This window comes from Lepisosteus oculatus, chromosome 22 (assembly GCF_040954835.1).
Source record: "Lepisosteus oculatus isolate fLepOcu1 chromosome 22, fLepOcu1.hap2, whole genome shotgun sequence".
Lineage (NCBI taxonomy): Eukaryota > Metazoa > Chordata > Actinopteri > Semionotiformes > Lepisosteidae > Lepisosteus > Lepisosteus oculatus.
Window position 1 is genome coordinate 1,843,390 of NC_090717.1, and position 15,210 is coordinate 1,858,599.

Below are 15,210 nucleotides of genomic sequence, written 5' to 3' on the forward strand. Positions count from 1 at the left end.
ATTTACGAAAGTGTGATTGTACCCCTGCAAGGTACAACTGTGTGCGTGCACCTCCCTCTATTGTCAGCTCGCCTTTGCGAGGAAGTGGGGTAAATAGATTTGCAAATGTGATATTGATCTGTGAAATGAAGGACAGGCCCTCTTTCATTCTTTCAGCCAGCTGCTCTCGCAAAAGTTAATTTGCCTAAGTGTGGCCCTGACAATAAGCTTTGCATTATTCATGCAATTAGCTTTGTGTTTTTCACACAAGTCTTCCCCGAATAGTTCCATTGTCCTGTGGTCAAACTGGGAGGAACTGTCACTGTTACTACAGAAGAGGGCACGAAAGTATAGGTGACCAGAACTCCTACCACCACAAGACCCTGCCGAGCCCAGAGAAGAGCCCCCTCAGCCACCTGATCCTAAAATCAGAGGCCGGAGCTTCTCAATAGAATGTTTTTCTTTGTAAACGTCCAGCAATATATTTTTGTTGTAAATATCTGTGTTTTGCTAATTGTTAGCGCTTTGGTGATGCTATAATTCGTCAATCTGGCCGATAAAGTTCTTTGAATTTGAACTGTCTTCACACCTGCAGGGGTTTTTCTGAAAGTTATAAAAGCCAAGTCAATTTTGTTGATCCAGATCTGAACAAGGTGATGTTTTATTTTGGGAGGATGGGGGATCTCAGATTTTGTTGTGCCGGAAGCCTCTTCACGATGCAGGGAGAAGGGGAAACGCCGAACATTCAAGTTCATTAGAAAACCCCTCCCTTATCAAGGAGAATATTTTCCTGGATGTGGTGTTTGAGGCTGACGCTTTGTATCTGGGCTCTGTGCTGTGGAGCTCGGCAGGAGATCACCATCTGTCCGTCTCAGGTCAGTGATCAGTTGGGGAGACTTCACAGGCTCCGTTGCACAACAGACTACCCTCGCGTTGCTGCCAGAAAGCCAAATAGACATGCAGTGCCCTCAGCGTATTGATCTCGCGATCATTGCAATCTGGTGTCAGCTGCACAGCTAGTGTGCTAATCAGCCTATTGGTCGCATTGACTGGCAGCACTGAGAGGTGTGAGGTAGAGAAAAATTGCTGCACGCTGTTTCCCTCTGTTGACATTATTCCAGTGGTTGGCTAGACTTATTGAGCGTCTGAGATGTTTCCACTCTGATCAGTGTCCAGGTTTTTTTATGGAGTTACTTTATTTAAAAAAAAATATCTTTATTGGCATCTAAAGTTGTGTATTTTGCAATAGGCAAAGGCCTTTTAGAGTTTAAAAATATTTAATGGGGAGAGGATTCAGTTAATGATGTGTTCTGAAACAGCGTGTTCCAGATGTGCAGGAGCAATACAACTCATTAAAAATGCTGCGGACTTGACTCAAAGTCTTAAGTCCTGTTTTTAGGGGGCGTGGGGTAATTGGGGGAGGGAAACAGGGTGACAGGTGTAGACTGGCACTAAATTGGTGTAGACTGGCACAATGCATATCAACTCTAGCCCCGAGGGACCATTGTGTTTGCTGGTTTTCATCCGAAGTGCGCTCTTAATCAGTGGTGCCAATTAAGTGCCAGTGATTGATTAATTGGTATAATAAAAGAAAACAAACGTTTTTGCTGCATTCAGTCCTTATGTCCAACAACATCAGCACACCGAACTTTCTAACTGAGAATTTGATCCCGTATTTCTGACCAAACAGCTCTTAACAAGTGAAGGATTGTTGATGAACTGACGCAGGTGGGAAGGACTGGATCAGGCAAGGTCCCCTCTGCTCAAGTCCAGTTGATTTCACTTGGCGACAGTCCTGAAACTCAGTGATGAGCACAAGGTTTATACCACCAGTTACGAGTCCTGTTGGGCTTTTTAAGAGCTGAAAGACGATTGCGGAAACACAGCTCTAACCGAAATTGAAATCAAGCGGCCTGTGATTAAGAACTGGGAAGGCTCAGAAACCATTAAAAGAGAGCCGCTACACTAGCGTTCAGTTTGACTGTCAGATGTCCCACTGGTCAAGCAATTAATCACTCACTCCATCGATCGCCGTCGCATTTACTCCATCTCAAGATCTCGTAGTCGATCAGTCTGTGTCTGCGGTAGCACGATGCTTGCTCTGTTGGGGAGAGAAACCCGAGAGAGAGTCAGACTGTCCTGGACAGTAGCTTCTGGGCGCAGTTGCCTGAACGCTGCAGTCAGAGGACATTTTACTCCTGTGCTATCACGTCTGAATGTTGTTTATCTGAGCTCTCCTGTCTGTTCTTGAGACAAGTCTCAGAAACCCAGTCTTTTCTGCTCTTTCCAGCTGGGCTTTCGGTTACTTAAATCGCGTTTGAACTGATATTCCAATGAGAACCTAAAGACAAGTTTTAGATTTTGAGTTATTGGTGGATTTTTGTGAGCAACGTAGACTTCCCCAGCCCTTTTCAGAGCTAAAAAACTGAAAAGGTGAAAATTCCATTTGGCTGTTATTAACTCATTTGTCCAGAGATCTCACCCTGCCATGTCTTGTAGGAGTCTAACTGTCTCTCAGCTTTCACAATATTACTTCGTCTAGACAATCACCCTTCTTTGTAAAGATATGCCTCCTGTTTTTAAAGGGCGCCCCCTTAATTTTCAGTCGAGTCCTCTGCGTCCTGCTTGACTGCTGATCCTGAAAAAGTCCTTTGGGATGACTTCGTCAATGCTGTTGAGGGGTTATTTTTAACCGATTTCCGTAGTGTGAAATGTATCTTTTATTGATATTTTCTTTGTGTTCCAGATTCAAGGTGGGGATCCCACTGGAACTGGCACAGGTAATGATTTTGGGACGTTTGCTCCTATATTTTTTCATTGCATGATTTCAGTGTAATGCAGAAGTGTGCCGTCACTTCCTGTGAATGGAAAAAAGTAGGCTTTTTTAATCTACTGATTTTTCAAAGGTTCTTTATTCTAAGAACAACACTTGAGCAGCTTGGGCAGATAATCAAATATTTCTAGGTGAGTGAGCACTGTCCTCCAAACATAGGTACCCTGAAGAGGCTCGGCACTCGTCTTCCCATTAATAACTAATAACTTAATTTGCGTTCTTCACATTTTCCATACAGTGATGTGTCTGTGGTCAGTGTCTTGACACCTTGGGGGTTTTACTGGCTCACCGCAAGGTTCTGAAATGAAAAAATCCATACTCTATCTTCCACCGTGCCCTTCCTGACAGCAAACGGATTTAGTTGTCCGCTTTAGTCTGTGCAATCAGGGATCTAGGAACAAAATCTTGGACAGCTGGATCCGTTCTGACTGCCCCTAATTAATCCAAACCTGCAGAAGAAATGAAGGTGTATCCGGTTTTTCACCTTGAGCCCATACCATACTGTACACAGAGCAGGATTTGAGCTAACAGGTGGTCGTTTTAAGCCATTCCCAGCCGCAGATCACCTGCAAGTGCAGGCGTGCGATCGTATTGAAAATCCAAGGAATCGTTAGGACGATTTCTTGTAGTTGCCTGTGGATGTGATAGTTTCCCAGGAGTGAAAGAGGAGAGCAATGAAGGTGATGGTGTTGTGAATTGTTTCTAATATGCGTTTCTGTTGGCTTGTGTAATCAGGTAAAAAAAAGTCATGCTTAGTTTGAGAACATCTGAAGTCTTTTTTTTTAACACTGAAAGTACAAAGTCTAACACAGGGTGGTCAGAAAGGATTTTGGATATGTAGCGACAGTGTTTATGCCACTAAGATGGACGTAATGATAACAAAGTTGTGGTGTGTAGATTCTCATTTTAATAGGTTGGTTGGTTCCACGACAGGCATGCTTTTCTAGTGGAAAATTTCATTTTTGTTCCTTTTGATTCCTCCGAAAAAATGTTTTTCTTCGTGTTGGTTATCTTTTTGGAAAAATAAATATATAGATATATGGGCCTTTTTATTGTCAGATTGTTGGATTCTGGGTCCTTTTCCAGTCTCTATATTTGTGCCTGACTTTCCATCTGGCCCTGATTAAACCACTCAGCTGTGTTACAGCCAGTTTGTCATTTACAGTGCTATGGAAGAGTCTGACTGCAGTACCTTGCAAAAGTATTCACCTCTGCTTTCATTTCTTTCAACTCCAAATGCTGCAAACGCATTCAAACATTAAAGGGAAAATATTCTTTAAAATGTGAATGGTCAAACTGAACCCTTATATGGTTGGAGGAAGCTAGGGGTCTGCAGAAATGGCAAAGGAAAATAAAAAAAAAAAAGGAAATTGTTTTAAGGGCAGCAGTGTGGAGCAGTGGTCAGGGTTCTGGGCTCGTAACTGGAAGGTTGTGGGTTTGAATCCCAGGTGAGACTGCATTGAGCAAGATGTACAATGTACAAGATGGATTGCTCCAGTAAAATACCGAGTTATATAACCGGGGGCAATTGTGTGATGCTTTTGATAAATATACAATGTATACAGAGGCAAAAAATAGTCCCCGTACCGTGAATAATCCATAACACAGATGCTTTACACAGCTGGAGGGCAGATGGTGTTTTAAGGCAAGTGGAACTGTAAAGATCAGTAGCTACAGTGGTTTAATATCCTCTGTCTAGATAGGTGGGAATCTAGCAAGAAAGTCACACCTGCTGCATGGTGCTGTTCTTGAAAACACACATTTTCAGCATAGGATTCAATAACTAAGTCTAATATATGTTTCCTGTGCACAACACATAATAAAGGCAAACTCTGAGTCTTGGTTACCTCCAGTTTATAAAAGGATGAGCTTTTCACATCTAATGTGTAGGCATTGAGAAGTACATTTTACATTTAAGGTAATTAAACATATACATAAAACAGAATACATTTCCATTGTGTGTATGGTGATTCTTTGATGTTAGCATTTTATGTTCCCAGCACAGCATTTTATTAAACTCACATTCATGGTTCATTTTTAAAAGGCCAAAGGCACTCCTCTGCTCCTCTCTTCCTTTTGCCTCATAGATGTGTTTTTTGGACAAGCACTGTATTTCTTCTTTTTAACTGGCAACTTATCAGCCGAAACTCGGATTTCAGGAGCAGTTCAAACCCTTGAAACCACCCCTGTTATACAGTCACAGCTGATGGGCTTAGGGAAGAGAAGGAGACACCTGCATCTGTTCAAAATATTTTCTGCACAAGTTTATGCAGTGGAACAGGAGTATTTGCAGGCCCAGGTGGTTCCCAGTGTCAGTGATGCACTGTAGCGAAGTCCCGTTCAGACCTGAATTTATTGCTAACAGGCATGGAGAGCTGGGAAGGGAGGCAGAGTGTCTTTTTATTGCATTGTTGCTGAAATATACAAATGTGCAAACAACAAAGCAAGAATTTGCTCAGAGATTGTTTCTGGAGAAACGACTCTAGGACTTGAGTGTTTCTGATTTCGATCTGAAAGCAAATGGCTTTTTAAAAAAAATAAATGTTATGCAATGTGGTTTTGTGGTATAGGTCGGAGGATTTCGTTGGACTGTAATCAGGCTAAGAATGGTGATGGAGGAGATGTGCCGGAAGCATGCCCTTCCTCCCTCTTTTTTTGTGTCTCCTGTTCTCTTATGTCCTTTATTTCCTCCTCCCCATCCATCACTCTGCTCTTCCCCAGCTGCTGTCAGCTCAGATCAGTGCACCTTCACGCTGACAGGACAGCACTGAGGCAGGAAGGGGCTGAATGGGCGTAGGGAGTGTGCTGTGTTCCAGCCAATCACAAGCCCTGCATTTCCTCGGGTGAGGGAGGGGGTGTTGCCGGGGTGATGTTGATGCAGAATTGGGGAAAAAAACAAGAGTTGACTGCAATCTGCAGTGTCCAGTCTAGAGAATCCTCCCTGAGCTGCGTGTCAGAGCTTGGCAAACATCAGTGCATCGCTCAGAAGGAGAACTGCAGTCCCTGCTGACACACGGGCCTGCAGAGAGCCCTCCATTCTCTCGCTGGTATGGACTGCATCGTAACCTTCGCTCATTTGTTTTTACCTCTGGCCATCGCTCAGCTTGAAGCTCAGGTGGGTGAGAAGTAGGGCAGCTGAGATGGAGGAAAAGCATTGAGCAGGTCACGAACAGAACTTGATTTGAGGGTTATTCACATTTTAAGACCTCTTTTGCAATTGTGGGTTCTTCCAAAGAATATGCTTCCAGTTCACAAAGCTGATGACGTGTGCTAACTAGTTCCCATGTGTTGTACAACCTGTGAGACATGCATGCATGGGGTGCATACACAACCACTTTTCAGCAAAGAACAGATGAATGATGCTTCTCCTCCCAAGCAGGGTAATTTATTTTCAGAGCCTAATGCTTCTTCATCCAGGACAATAAAACCAAACGAGTTAATGTGTCCAATTACTTTTGGTCCAATATGGTTCACCCAATATAGACGTAAATTCCCTCGAATTAAAGCTGACATTCTGCACTTTAACCTCATAGTCATTGTTTCGTTTCAAATCCAGTGTGCTGGAGTACAGAGCCAAAACAACACAAATTGTCACTGTCCAAATACTTATGGACGTTATACAGCAGATTTGTGTTAGAAGATACAAATAAATGATGTAGACACCTGGGCGCAGTCATAAGAGGCTTGTTTATTTCTCTGTCTCGGTGCATATTCTTAAAGAATAAGGATCTGTGTCCCCTCTGGGGCAAGCAGACAGACTGGCCTATAATAATCGCGTGCATCTAGGTTAAGTCAACCCGGTCTGAGGGCAGACGGAGACACACGTCACTGAAGTCTTCCAGAGGATCTTCTCCTCATTCCTGTATCATCACCCCTGCTATCTTTGGCTTTCGTTCCTTCTTGTGTTTTGTCTGTCATGGCCGGCCCCTGCTCTCTCTCTCCCCCGCAGTCTACAGGTCCTTCCCTGCTCCTCGCGGTCCGGAGGCGTTCTGCAGGGGAGGTTATTGGGAGCAGGGCCGGCCCTGAACATCGGCCAACTAGGCAGCTGCTCGGGGCCCCGAAGCTGCTTGGGGGTCCCCTCGAGGTGCAACGTTACATCTCTAACCTGCACGCTCAAATGTGAGCGAGACTTCCTGATTGCGGCTCTTTCTGTTGCTGCTGCAGCTCATCCTAAAGGGAGCCTGGTGCAAAAAAAAACCAATTGATCTAGTACGGAAACATGTTTCTGAAGAGCGGGATATGCGATCTCTAAACAGAGGTGCGCTCAGGTCATTGTAATAATGCATGACGATATCATTTCCATTTAATTTCTTTTGAGGCTGTCAGATCCATGTAACTAGCTGACGGTCGACCAGCCATATTTTCAAGCTAGAGACATAGACTGCTTGAGGTGCTTTAGTAGCAAGTTAACCGATTTCACATTTCCCCACAATTGGACACATTCCGTGTGGGTTGCCCGGCTAAAATTTGATGCTGATTGGCCAAGCAAAAGCGTGAAAGCAGCTGTACAGTAGAACAAAAACTGCCCGGCTATTATACATAATTGGCCTTAAAACGTGTCGTTTTCCTTGTGCTCTCTCCTATATTTCATGAACTGGGGGTATTGTGATCCCAGCCTGCAGCCCGTCAGATTGCATCGGCTCTCCCAGTGACAGAGGCAGGAGCAGAGAGGGGCTTTTCAGAGCTCAGGCTGATTAAAACATACCTGAGGTCAGCCATGGCCCATGAGCATCAGTCATGCAGTGGGTGGACTGTTGTACGAAGATGTAATTGATGATTTTGCCTCCCTAAAGTCTCAGCAAATTGATTTCTAGAACTTTTTTATTGCAACTTTCCCATCTGCTCAGCCTCACTGATCTCTTGATGAGTGCACTTATTTTTTTAATTAATTACGTAATTATTTCTACAATTTTCTTTCCACTAAGGTTTCAATGCCGTAATTTGTTATGATTGGCTATCATTTTGAAGCAACAGCGATCCTGTTTATCATTATTTCTTGCTATTAATTTTACTATTTACTTTCAGTGTTAAAATACGTTATCCTTTTTAAAGTTTTACTTCTTGTTCTCATTTTTAACGTTCTTCAAAAACATTTTCTAGTAAATAAATTAATATAAATGAATATTTAAAATAATTAAATAATTAAAATTAATTTAATTGTTCTAAATAGAACAAAAGGGTTGTATTGGGAGCTGATTAATAGTAGTGTATCCACAGATTGTGATCTGGAGAGGCTCCTTTCCAAGGTCTTGGCTAGGGCTTCCAAAAAGCTAGAGTCTGCCTTGATTGGGAGCTGTTGAGTACGTGCGTCAGCCTGAACACTTCCCAGATTCCCTAGACGGCACCACTGCCTGTCCCAGAATCACAGGGAGCAAGGTGGAACTGAGAACACCCATCGACCATCAAATGGTAGAGCATGTTTCTTCACAGAAGGTGCTCCAGAGACCTAAGAGCTGTGAGGCAGTATTAGTTTTATCCGTGGACGTGAGGCAGTGGATTGTGTACTGTTCTTAAGCTATTTCAACGAATGTGATCAGTGGTTGAGAACAGCTTTATTATTTCTGTACCAAAAAAAAAGAAAGATCTAGGCAGTGGGAATTGGCATGTGTAGTTCTTCAATGAGAACGATTAATAAGAGGAATAAGTGCCCCTCAGAGTACCACTAGATTGAATCACCCAGGCATAGACTAATTATCTGGAATGAGTTCTTTACTGCTTTTGAGTGCCGATGCAAAACCTTTTTGTTTCGTCGACTAATGCGATAGATCTATAAAAGTGCAGCAGCTTGGCAGACGTGATTGTTTCATTTGAGGAAAAAAAAAACAGATGACCTTGAGAACAATTTGTCGGGAATCGTTTTGCATGCAGCGAGAAAGGGCGAATTGCATCGAGGGGATACAGGCCCCTCCGCCGACCCGCTTGGCCACCCCGGAGCGGGGAGACCTCCGAGGCGATGGAGCTTCGCTGCAGGACCTTGTGCTTTGGCTTCGGGACCGGCAGTGGGGCTGCAGGTTCATGACCCAGTTGTGCGGGGAGACCACAGAGACCAGGACGCCCGTGCACAGTGGCCGGGAGCTCAGCCCACACCCGCGCGCATGCTGCTCTCCCTCGTGCATCACGCTGGCGCGGAGGGTCGCTCTGCGGGGGCTGGCAGAAGATGGGCTGGTGGCAGCAGTGTGGTCCTGATTGCGGGAGGGCTTGACAGAACCACGGTGGGGGGGCTGGTTTTGTGATGGGGAGGGGCATTATCTCATTTCATGTTTAAAGACCCGGGCACTACCCGGTGGTGGTGGAGGCGGGGGGGGGTGAGATTTTCACATTTCGGGGTAGGGCGGGGATGTTTTTAGCCACTCAGTGTTTCTGTTTCCCACTGTCGGCGTGGGGTTAACAGCCGAAAGAGTAAAAGATGTTCAGTGCCGGCACAGGTTGGTTTTAATTGCTTGCACACCTTTAACGGTGTGTCGGAGACATCTATTTCCGCAGCTGTTTTGTCGGCGAAGAGCACAGGACTGTTAATTAAGCTGTGAAGGTGAAGACTCATGGGTAATCTGGGCTCTCAGTCGCCCTGTGGTTGGTCCGTGTCGCGTCCATGCTGCCTCTCTGCTGCTTTCACCCACACGTCCCCCCTGCCCCTGCTCTCTCTATTTCTGTCCCTCTCCCCCTGCGGATCGCTGCCACACTTGTTTTGCTGGAGAGAGAACAGTGACACGTGGGCCTGTGCCTGGCCTTGACAGATTGTCACAAGCACTAAAACCTCCGAGCTGGCAAGACGCGCCGCTAGATAAACACATCGGCGCGAGGGGGGGGGGGAAGAAAGAGAGTCCCGTCTTTAAGATGCGTTTCTTCCTCGAGTTACGACACTCTGTTTTCTTGTCAGTGTAAGGCAGGGGTCTTCAGTTTGGATCCGAGAAAACTACAAAGCCTTGTTTTCAACTCTCAGCTTCTGGTTGAAATAATTGACCCCATTATCAGGTTGATTGGTCACGAGCTTACCGATAGAAAGTGCTTGTTAATCCTGAAGGGATCCCCATTAGAATATTGGTCTGATTTTTAAGGTAGTTAACAGTGGGTTGTTTTAAGGCAGCGAGCTTTGGTTCCATATTGGTTTGTTCTACTTTTTGTGTACTTTTCACAATATGTTAAATGTATCTTTACATGCTACATTTCGTCACATTTAGAAAAATCATTGAGCTGTTTCTTTACTGCCTGGGAAAGGCCAACATGGTTTCTGTTTAAAACAAAATGATGCTGCTCTGTGTTTACAAATCTGCCTTCTGCAGTAACAGCTGACCAACCCGTAAGAATGTGTTTTGTTTGTGGTGAGGTTTTGAGAAACCGTACTGTTTCAGACTCTTATTGTTATTCAGTCACTTCTGTAAAACAATTACCAGACTCACAGTTGTTTGGAGATTGGTGAATTCTCCACATTTAGGAGACATTGTGACTCCTGTGTCTTATCTTGACAAGCTGGACCTGATTTGTCCCGTCTGTCCTGCGCCTGCGGTCCAGATGTGACTTTTAGAGCTGGACGATTGCACTGGGCAGTCTGAGGATGTGGTTGACCAGGACATGCTGCAGAATGTTTATGCCAGTAAGTCATAAACAGGTTGGATTGGTCTGATTCCAGTAGACCCCACTCTTTTAAGGATGAGAGTAGAATGAAGGCATCTTGGCTGGGTATGAAGATGAAAAATAAGGTTTATGCAGACTGACGTGCCAAGTATTAATCAATTATGTTTGGTGACTTTTAGCATCTGGCCATTTAAAAACCACAGAGGAGAGATCTTAATAAACTAAATCGCTTAAGCTTCATTAGGAGTGACGTGCTCAGAATAAGTTAAGGGTTTAACGAGCCGAGAAGGTTTATAATCACATGGAATTTGCATGCCAAGATGAAAAATAATCAGAATGCTTGAAAAATAATGGTTGCAAAGCCCCAGAAGAAATGTAGCAATACAGTTCTGTGTTCATGAATCTGCCTGGTCTGACTGACATTCTCAAGCAGCATGTTTGAATGTAACCTTAATATTACATAAACATATGCTTAATTTAGTTAAGTAGAGGGTTAGGGGTGGAATTCAGAAATCTGTGTTCCCTGCTTGCACAGCATAGCCCTAATTCCATCCGGGTTAAAATAGCATGTTGGCACAATGTTTAACGCTGTTGGGGTTCTTTTCTTACTTTTTTTAGACTCCTGGCATGCCACAATCCAGCAGGCTTTAGAAAATTATTGAATTGTCACTTTGTAAAGACTTGGAGTGCAAGAGTTAATTGGTTAATTGGAGTTGGGAATGGCCAGGTCTGGTCCTGTTCGGCAGTTGGATAATGGTATTAAAATATTCTTATTCTTATTAAAACAACTTTGTCAGTGTCCAGTCAGTGTGACTCTCAAAGTGCTTTATGGTAGGTGTAAAAAAACTTTTAGAAGAATTGCAAATTACAGCAGAAGGTTTGGGGTCATTAGAAAATGGAGCAGACGTGGACAATGATTAAATAAAAGCCTTTCTGAAGAAAGGTTTCAAGTTTGGATTTATATCCACTCAGAGGTAGATGACTCTCCGATTTCCTTGCAGATAGAATTCCAGAGCTCTGGGGCGCAGCGGGTGAAGACCCTGTTACCCACAGGGTAAATGAGCTTGAGGTACATCTAGGAGACCAGAGTCAGACAAACACAGGCTGCCAGGTGAGAGCAGACAGATAAGAGACGGGTACTGAGGGACCAAGCCATGTATAACCCTGTAGGTGAGCTGGAGGATTTTCAAGTCAACACGAACCCTAATAGGAAGCCAGTCCAGGGAGTCCAAGAGTGTGGATTTAGGTAACCCCAACTAGGATCAAATATCACCCCACACGTCTTTAGTTGTGAATGAAATTCAGTGTACAGTGTACAGTGCCATCCACAGACAGGGTGAGTGTAATGGGTTTACATAGGTGATAGCAGATGCCAAGCAGCATGACCTCTCTGTGTTGGTGCAGTTGAAGTGAAGGAAATTTTGAGTCATCCAGGTTTTTATGTAAAAAGATACAATCAGAGAGTGCAGAATCTGTGATTTTTGTATCTGACCAAGTGGGAACGTGTAAATGCTGAATAGCAGGGGACCCTTGGAGAACACCTGATTTAACAAACCCAACTTCAGAACTAAGACCCCCAAGAGAAACAAAGTCAGTGATCAGGAAGATAAGAGTGGGGTAGAATCTGTCAAAAGCAGCACTTTTGACGCAAAACTGGCATCGGCTGCCATAAGAAGATCGTTATGGACTTTAACAAGGGCAATTTCTGTGCTGTGTAATTGCCTGAATCCAGACTGGCAGGTTATGAAGAGGTTTTTTACAATGAGGTGATGGTTAAATTGTATTGCAGCAAATTGTTCTAATTTCTTTTTAAAAAAGGCAAGTTAGATATAGGATGAAAATTGTTTAGGTGGCCCAGAGCCACATTTGGTTTTTCAGGCATAGGCATTACTGAAGCCATTTTAAAGGCCATTGGTACCACTTCAGGATCTCAAGGGCTCGTTGATGATGTGGAGGACTGGAAAACAGGATTGAAATTAAACTGAAGGAATAAGATCTGGCAGACGGGTATTGGGTTTCATGAGCCATACCAGCTTCCTAAGGCATGCAGTGTCAGGTTGAGACAAGAAAGCGATGTACCAGCAAAAGCAGGCATGCAGGGAGCTGTTGTCAATCTTGGGTGTAAAAAAACTCTTAACTCTTAAAACGTGTTGCAAAGTTCGGAGGAAGCAAGTTAACGTAGTGGGGCAGTGAGGCTTCAGCAATCGACTGCTGGTGGCAAAACAGGTAACGACGCACAGCTGGCCAAGAAACAACTGAGCACCCAATTATCCAATTACTTTTAGTAAGGGCTGTGATTCCTATGTGGTTCACTCAACATAGACGGAAGCACCCTCGAATTAAAGCTGACTTTCTGCACGTTAATCTCATAGTCATTGTTTCATTTCAAATCCAATGTGCTGGAGTACAGAGCCAAAACAACAAAAATTGTGTCACTGTCCAAATACTTATGGACTGCACTGTATTCAAGTTCAAGTTTGTCATTATACTCATACACAGGTATATGGTATAACGAAATGCTATTTAGCTAGCTCTCAGACGATAAACAGTACGCAAAAACAATACAATTGTATAATAAAAGAAAGACAGAGACAACAGGCAGTGTGCAAAACAACAAAAAGTAACAGGTAATGTGCAAAAACAACATCAGATGTGCTAAAAAACATGCATCCACAGAATGAAATAAAAGGATAGAAAATTAGGGGCAGTGAGCTTTTTGACATGTAAGGTAGAGGTAGATTTCAATGTGTGTTTAAGTTTTTGGTAAGAAAGAAGGCACTGTGAGGTTCAGACCATAGGTGAGAGGTGAGGTGAGAGAGGCTGGAAGTTTAATAGTTTGATAGTGCGGGGGTAAAAACTGTCTCTGAGTCTGGTAGTCTGGGCCCGAATGCTCCAGTGCCGTTTTCCACATGGTAGAGAGTCATACAGTCTGTAGCTGGGGTGTGTGGGGTCTTTGATGATGCTTAGAGCTTTCCTCAAACACCATCTGTCATAAATGTCCTGGATGGATGGGAGGGCAACCCCAGCGATGAACTGGGCAGTTTTCACCACCCGCTGTAGGGCTTTGCGGTCAGCAGCACTGCAGTTGCCATACCACACTGTGACGCAACCTGTCAGGAGGGTTGAGGTTATTCTCCATGAAATGGCTGGATGTAGCAGTATTGATCTGTATTCAGTCAAGTACACCTGCCAAGACTGTAGATGTACATTCAAGCCAGAAAGATGCCACCCACGTTCTAGTTTGTGGGAGCCTACCTTTTATGAATGCACCTGGTCAGTAAGACGTGGGGCACACCGAGTATAGGATCAAGTTTTGACCTCTGTCAAATGATCTCTAACCTATTGTAGTTGAAGAACCCACCTGCTTTAAGTGGAGAGAGTGAAGCTGCTCCATGCATTTAGAAATTGAATGATTTAAGGGTGACCTGGAGAATATGCTCTTCAAGCTGCGGCTGCTGTTGTCAACTCTCAGAGGCATCTGGGCCTAATGCACAAATTCACATATCAAACACTTGCAGAGAAGGGGAAAAACAGTAAGGTTTAAGGTTCATCTTTAACTTTATCAGGGAAATGTTGTGCAGGATTTAAATTCCTTCCTTGCAGCTTTTTGGAATGCGCTGCAGGGTCACGGGAGAAAATCTCGGAAGACAGTTGTCCTGGGCGGAGAGGTTAATTAACCGGACAGTCAGCTCGGCTTTCTCGTGACTTGACCGACAAAGATGCAAAAAAACTCGACAGGAAATTCTGAGCGGGACGTCAAATGAAAACTCCCTTTTTTCTGGTCCAAATGTTTTGTTTTTTTTAAAAAAATTACTTGGTTAACTGCTGTGCTAGATTGTACATTAAGGAAGTGAGTCAGCCTTTTTCTTATTTAATGGAGAGCCCGGCGTGAAGTGAAAATGTCAGCTTTGGCATAAATAATGCAGAAATGTCACCGAGGGAAGGTTTATAGTAGAGCACAGCTTTTAAAGAGAAAATGCAAAGCAGTAAAACCTCCCAGCATGCAGACAGAGGCCTGCGTACTCTTTAGCTCATAATGTGTTTACTCAGTTCTTCATTCCCCAGCTCAGAAGCACACAAAATTGAGGCTGAAAGGATTTCTGAACTTCAATCTGCTCGTTTCTCCACACCTGTTCCTTCCATTTTGTGGGACAGTTTTGTTCAGGTAGCTGATATTCGCTCCTTTTGCAGTTTTTCATGCATTTTGCTTCGGTTCGAAGTCCTAACCTTCGCCAAAAAATGTAAGAAGTTGAATGGTTGGTGGAACTTTGAGTTGTGTTCTTGCAAGAAAAGACGGGTGTAATTGTCCTGACACGCCAAATAAGATTTTCATTTTCTACTTTTTATCTCTCCAAACTACATATGCGTTTGTTTCCTTCTTCTGGTCTTCCCTGCATTGCTTTTCAGCATAATTCAGCTTTTTGTGGGGGGGTTCCTGAGGGGAAACATTCTAATGCACATCTATAAATTCAGCCAAGGAAAAAATTGTTAGGATTGAATTAACATAATTGTGTGTTTTGAAATTGATTCAGTGCCGTTATTAAAATTTAGATGGCTTTGTTTTTGTCCAAATGCATATGTTCTCTATTCTTATTTAATTTGTTGTGATGAAAGCTTGATAAATGTGTCTCTTGAACTTCTCATATTTCCTCACAGATTTTTATTAATTTTGTTTATCATCTTGATTCAGTTCTTAGGATGTTTTCTTACCTAGCACTGGAAACATTCAATATTGCTGCTCATATCTTAGTCCCAGAGCAGGCTGCTCAAGGGCAATGGGTTCCTGAACTTGAGAGTCACACTTTTACTCACATGATGAGCTCAGT

General features: G+C 43.6%; 1 protein-coding gene across 1 annotated transcript in view; it reads left to right on the top strand.

Moving 5' to 3' along the window:
- ppil2 (peptidylprolyl isomerase (cyclophilin)-like 2) overlaps positions 1-15,210 on the top strand; it is a 64,739-nt gene that overhangs the window by 35,201 nt on the left and 14,328 nt on the right. The window contains exon 14 of the mRNA XM_069182121.1: positions 2,726-2,759. Within this exon, the coding sequence (XP_069038222.1) occupies positions 2,726-2,759 (34 nt within the window). The remainder of the gene's footprint in view (positions 1-2,725; positions 2,760-15,210) is intronic.